Source organism: Channa argus, chromosome 18, assembly GCF_033026475.1.
Source record: "Channa argus isolate prfri chromosome 18, Channa argus male v1.0, whole genome shotgun sequence".
NCBI classification, from domain to species: domain Eukaryota; kingdom Metazoa; phylum Chordata; class Actinopteri; order Anabantiformes; family Channidae; genus Channa; species Channa argus.
In genome coordinates this window covers 14,582,681-14,589,405 of record NC_090214.1, presented here as the reverse complement: position 1 = coordinate 14,589,405, position 6,725 = coordinate 14,582,681, and the positions used below count along the sequence as shown (strand labels likewise).

The 6,725-nt window shown below is 41.1% G+C and overlaps 1 protein-coding gene across 1 annotated transcript in view; it reads left to right on the top strand.

The window, feature by feature from the left end:
• The first annotated feature begins 241 nt into the window (after positions 1-241).
• grin3a (glutamate receptor, ionotropic, N-methyl-D-aspartate 3A) overlaps positions 242-6,725 on the top strand; it is a 38,759-nt gene continuing 32,275 nt past the window's right edge. The window contains exon 1 of the mRNA XM_067484401.1: positions 242-1,690. Coding sequence (XP_067340502.1) covers positions 929-1,690 — 762 coding nt within the window. The 5' untranslated portion in view covers positions 242-928. The remainder of the gene's footprint in view (positions 1,691-6,725) is intronic.

Genomic DNA, 6,725 nt, shown 5'->3' with positions numbered 1-6,725 from the left:
GCCCTCTTCACCGTTTGTTGTCTATCTGACAAATATGTAAATTTTTTAGGCTTGTTTGATTTGCTGTTTGTTTCCTTGAGCTTCTTTCTGTCTGACTACGCTTGCGTTTGTTTATTTGTTTGTGTCTTTGTTTGTTTTGTGTTATGCAACTTATTCATTCATATCCTTTCCCCCTGGCACTGGAAGGGGGGGTGGAGGTGCTAAATCTCATTGGAACGTGCGCACAAACTCGCGCTCTCGTGCCGGAGGTCTAGCTAGTACAAGTGTCAGTGCACAAGGTTGACTCGAGCCAAGCAGCGCGCGCGCGCTCTGGAAAGCTTGTGCTTGGGTGTTTAACGGAGAGGGAAAAAAATATTATTTATTTATTTTTCTATTTATTTTTTATTTTTTTAATTTTTTTATCTCGAGTACCGGGTCGAAGTAATGTTGTCTTGGATCATGCGCTCTGGATGATAATGGGATAATTTCCTTCGAAGCCATCAGATGTGTCCAGTGGTGGATTTCACTGTTTTGGAATGTGCGCATTAACCTTTCTTCCCGACATTCCCTCCTCTGGGCTGCCTACACTGTGCTTTTTTTCTGTCACTGGAAAATGTAAAAAACATTTTACCGTGTGTCTTCTTGACATGTTTTGTGATCAAAAGGCTTGAATGATGAAAATCTTTTGAGATGAAAAACAGCACTTTTGGGGATGCTTTTTTGCTTGTGCACGGCTCGTGCCTAATCTCGCGCCTCAGCAGCCTGTTGGCTGTGTCCGTGGAGAAACACACAACTTTGCCGCGAGCTGGAGCTGGAACCGAGGCTGCAGCTGGTCTGAGCGGCTCACCAGTGCCACAGGCGGGGGGCCAGGAGGGGGACCAACAGAGCGGCCCCGGTGATCGGCCGGTCTGTGGCTGGACCGGGCATCCGGTGCAGCTGTGTAGCGGGGATGATGAAGACGGGGGTGAGGATGATGATGACTGGCCCGACACTTCGAGGAGGCACAGGGGTCTCGCCACCATTATGTTTACTACTGTGCGCTCTCGTGTTTCTCACGCCGCGCGCCCACTCGCACCCGCAGCCTTGCCAGGTGCTGAAACGGATCGGCCACACGGTTCGGGTCGGGGCTCTGCATGTTCAGCCCCGCTTGCTCACCACCGGTGCTGGCAGCCGTTCTGAAGACTGGGACGGCGAGGGAGCTTTGGCAGGAAGCGGAGAGCGGCGCCTGGAGTTGGAAAAGCAGGTTAAAACAAGTGTCAGTGCGCCTGGGTACGGGAGTCTCAGGACTAGAGGCTCCGTTAATAGCCAGCGGGGAGCTGGCAGGACTAAAAGCCAGGCACGGCAGCGGGACGAGAACACCTCAAGAGAAAACCGCATGTTCGCACCCCGAGACTCGATCCTACTGGCTGCAGAGGCTCTGAACCGGGCGGGATTGCTGCCCTATAATTTGTCCCTGGAGCTTGTTATGGCAGTGGGCTCTGGACTCGGCGAGTTGCCTGCGTTTTCCTTCTCTTCCTCGGGCAACCCCGAGGACGAGGACCCACTGTCCTTCGTGGAGAGCGTGTGTCACACCGTGGTCGTGCAGGGGGTTTCCGCCATGATTGGTTTTCCTCGGACCTGGGATGAGTTCCTCAAGTTAGAGTTTGTCTCGCTGGCGCTTCAGGTGCCAGTTGTCAGCGTCGTGCAGAGGGAGTTCACGCGCCAGAGTGAGGTAAAAACAAAAGTTACTCCTCAGATTCACCTGAGCTCCTGGTAACGGCTGATTACTGCTGTTCACCCGTAACACATATCCTGGAAACCACGGATTACCTGTTCGAAGGGAACAGCACAAGAGCAGCAACAGCTTGTATGAACACAAATCATATTTCTCATATTTCTCAAAGCCCTGAGTAAAATAAGTTTACAGGTTTAATACACCGTCAGTGCAATGCTTGCATGTTCTTCCTCCTGTTGTTCTTCCCCCTGAAATCCTATTAGTGTTCGGCATCGTTTGAGAGGAATGAAAACACATGTTCAGTGTTTCTATTTTAATATTATCCTTGTTTAATGGTGTTTAATGGTTCAAACTTGCGAAGTCCCAAAAAGCTGTATCAGCCTCCAAACGAGCCAAAACAAGGGGGGCGGGGGGCTCATGGAGAGCATAAGCAGGCTCTGTCCATGGTGCTGAAACCCGCTGTATGCACAGTGTGTCTCTATGCATAGGCAAGGGAGGGGGGGGGGAGGGGGTTCTCTCCTGTTATAAACAAGGTTAAAAGTAAAACTTTGATTGAAGGCTATGTGCACCCAGCTCCATATACCCCAAGGTATATGTGTATAAACAAATGCTTTGTTGATATTCAGGATCCATTTCAGCACCACGGAAAGAGAGAGAGAGAGAGAGAGAGAGAGAGAGAGAGATAAAGAGAAAGAGAGAGACAGCACAACAGTATAGTGTAGTCAGTTTGCAACTAAAGTTCATTATGAAAGTGTACTGTCTGGATAACTGAGGTGAACACCCACATACCCACAATGATTAAGGCAAGTACAAGCTGTGATGACACAACTCACTTGCTCCCTTTTAACTAAGGCTTGCGTTTATCTATCCATCCACTAAAAATGACCTGATAATCTGATAATTTTACTGTCTGCTGAGATGTGAATGAGAAGCATATTCAAATTGTCCATGCAAGATGAATTCTAGGTGCTGGCCCATGATTAGGCCTGCAAAGAGGAAAACTCAATATATAAAACAGAGCAAGTTGGATAACTTATGGCATTTGGCCTGTTTTAAAGGTAAATGCACACTGAAGAGCACTGAAAGGGTTAATTATATACAATATTTAAAAGATATTTCAATGATTTTACAATAAAGCCAAAGTGTTCAGCCGCCTACTCCCAAAACCAGCCCATTATAGGTTTGGCTACATTTCTGTTTCTAAACAATAAAGGTACTTGGCAGAAAAACATTGTTTTGGGAATTTCATCACAAAATACATAAAAATCTGAAGTATGATTTTAAGCCAATTGCCAATATGCTCACAACCATCATTTTTTCCCTATAAAATGTTTTCATGTGTTCTTTTTCAAAAATTAACTTTGTAAAGACTTATATTGACAGGGGCCACCTGCTGAATGTAGCTTTATGTGAGTATGTTTTTTTGTTTCACAAGTGGACACACCAATGCACAAACACACACAATACTACATCTTTTAGTATTTAACACATTCACTGAAGGTTATTAGTTATTAGTTAGGCTGAATGATTCTGGGACACTTGCGACCTACTAAGGTAGGTGTGTGTGTGTGTGTGTGTGTGTGTGTGCATGTTTGTGTGTGTGTGTTTTCAGGGTAATATCTAATTTCTCGCTCTGTGCACAAGGAAGTATTTTGCTTCCAGCAGGTGTTATAAGTCCAAGCTGGTTCATGAAGTTAAATAACATGTGTTGAGTAAAGGAGTCAAACTGCCTAACAATCAAGATTAATTGATGGATGTATGAATGTGTATTAGTAGTTAATTGGATGGATAGATGGGTGGATGGATGGATGGGTGGATGGATGGATGGGTGGATGGACAGGCAGAAATATGGACTAGGATATACAGACAGATTGCATAGTGCTCCTGTGTGGCTTTTGGACAATTGGCTTAACTCCCCGCTGACTAAGTCTAGTTTTGCGAGCAAATCCCAACTGCAGGCTGAAAGCAATTTCTCTTTTCACAATGTGAAAACTTCTTGAATGTCTTGAGAAGATGCCCTTTGTATTTATTTTGGGACATTGTTTGACCATTGCCTTTATTTACTCAATGTAATTTTAAAGTTAAATATTAAAACAAGCAACTTTCAATGACATAGTCTGCCCTTTTTGCTACATAAGTGTCAAAATAATGAAGCAGCATGAGAATATGATGCCTGGACCAAAAGATAAAGGAATAACAGATTAAACTGCCTCTGGGAATAGGTGGTGAGTGGATTAGGAAGCAAACGGTTGATAATTTAACACAAAAGGCTATGGACTGAGTGGAATGAATTTTGATACTAGATTTCATGTAACATTAAAGGTACAAAATGCATTGTTGGGGAATCAAATTAGCATTATAACAAAGCTCTAAATGAATCCACTCTGCTCCACCCATGCCTTACTCTCCCTGCTATTTTACACATCTGCCCAGCCCCTATAGTCATTATGAAACTATAGTTAATAAGAATGCTCCAAAACTTACCAGTCAACCAGAAATTATTGACCATATCTTATTGGTTATAAGAGTTATGGTTTATCAATCTTTAGAAAGTATTATCTCTGCACAGCTGGCAGACTGTCCAATGAGTCTCGGTCACAGAAGAAATTGGCAGCACCTCTCCACATAAGTTTTAAAGCTTACTTTATTTAAAAAAATAAAATACTGTAGATTTAATAGACAAAGTATTTGCTGACAGAACTACAATCACACAAAACTATAGTTTTAGTGAGCAATATAACCACTGTGACAAAAAAAAAAAAAAAAACACACAAAGAAGAACACAGTAAGGCTGGAAATGTCTTCATTTACACACTGTTTAATTCTTTAGTGTAGTTATGTTTTCAGCTATTCAGGAATAATAGATGAATAATAGGTTTTTACAGACTAGAGGGAGGTAGCAGAATCTTATTTTTCCCTCTTTGACTGATGTCATCAGTGACATGAGGAGATGATGAAAGACTATAAGCTATGAGGTCTTTAAGGGGTTAGAAGTTGGATCCTTATAAACAATACCCTCAGGATCTTAAACATTTTGCAGCAGCAGGCTGTATTTGTTAGTTTTTCTCTTTCAATCATCAGTTCTCTGTAGATTATTACAGAGCTGAGACGGTGTTCTACATGAAAATGTATGTAATCTTGTTAATAATATATTTATACCAAAAACCCACTTTTTCTCTTTTCACACTTTGCCCTCAATGAATCATCTAATCAAGAAAAGATCAATACCCAAGTCATTGTTAGTTTATTTGATTTGTCCATTGGCTCATGATTCTGCCAGTGCCTGCAGTTTTACCATACAACAAGGCTTGCAATTCCTTCGCATAAAAACTCTGAGCAAATGTATTTTGGCTGTTTTTGAAGAGAGCAGAGTGATGAAAGAGGGAACTTTGAGAACCGAGCTGGGATTTCCCGCTGCATCAAAAGCAGCAGATTTCTGTATTTAGGTAAAAGAGCAGACAGCTGTAGTTTGCAGCTAATTTCTTCAAGTTTATTTGCACGGGAACAAAAACAGGGTTACAGATTTATGATGATCTTGGTGCAAAAGTGCTACAGCAAATAAATCTTAAAATCCTCCTCAGGGATGAGAAGAGGTAAGAGTCTGTTTCCCTGTGGACTGCATTACCATTTTTCCCCCTGAAACAGGATTTCTGACAAATAAACAAACAAAAACACTATTACTTTTGTTAGTTTTGTTTTCACCAATAATCTATCTGTGCATATGCAATAAGTAGATGAATAATGATTGTCTTATTTGCATGCCTGTTGGGTAGAGTGATTAATGGGATAAGTGAAATGAACCAATAGATTAATCTAATGGACTTTAAGTGCAAAGCTTGTGTAAAAGTTATAAAGTCAATTAAATAGAGTTGCTGAGGGCCTTTTAAGTGTGTGTAGTTCTGTGTGTGTGAGCACATGCAAGAAAGTGCACAATTGACCACCTGAACACACAGTTGGCTACAGTATGAGAAAGTACAGGAGCAAGTCTTCAGCTCACAGACAGGAATGACCACGTCAGCTTTGAATCTGCTCTGAACTTCTGGCCGACTATCATGAACAGTATGTGTCATCATGGCTCTGAAGGAGTCAGGTTTGGTCGTTTTAGTCAATTCCCTATAAAACATTTCTTTAATAGGCATTCTATGATACAATAAACCCTAAATTTTGAAGATTCCATATACTGCAGCTATTCAGTCCATGTCAGTATGTCATAGTAATGGGATGCACTTTTTGGGCAACGTGTGTATCTGGGTTGCACAAGGAAGAAGTATGTATTAGTATGGTACCTCTAGACTTTCTGCAAGGATTATTATTCCTTCTTTAGACTTCATGGCAAGTCTGTGTAAAGTCTAATGTTAAACTGGAGAATTATTCATATAGAAAGACGGAGTTACTACTATATATTAAAATATTGTTATTTGAACATAGTACATGTTGGTGTGTTTGTGCTGAACAACAATTAATGTACTACACAGATTGGTAAAAATGGTAAACGGTAGTTTTAAGAATACACACCTTGCTGCTAATGGGCAGATACACTTACAGCATTGGGAACTTAATTAAACTTCTCACTTTTGTATGTTTTTAAGATGAAACCATTTGATAAACGATTCCCTTTGCAGCACTTTACACTATCATAAGACATATGCTTTTATTACTGAAGTGGAGGTTGAACGCACACCAGTGCTATGCTTTAGTCAGCTGGTGAATTTATGAAACACAAATTACAAGTGTGAAGTAAATTATATGGAGATGGCTTCTACTTTTGAGATGTGTGTGCACCTGTAATTTTTTTTTTTTTTTTTTTTTTTTTTTAGGTTTGAGGTTTTCCTAAAAATACAAAAAGAGAGAATTCAAAAATAGATGTAGTGTATTTCTTATGATGTGAATAATGATATTCATGGGAGCTAGTGAGTGGAGGTTGAAACCCATTATATCCAGCAGACTGTGTTTGGTCTCGAGGAACAAATTGAATTCCAAGATAGAAAGTAATTCTGCTGTTGGATTTATAATCTTTCTGTTGTTCTTTCTT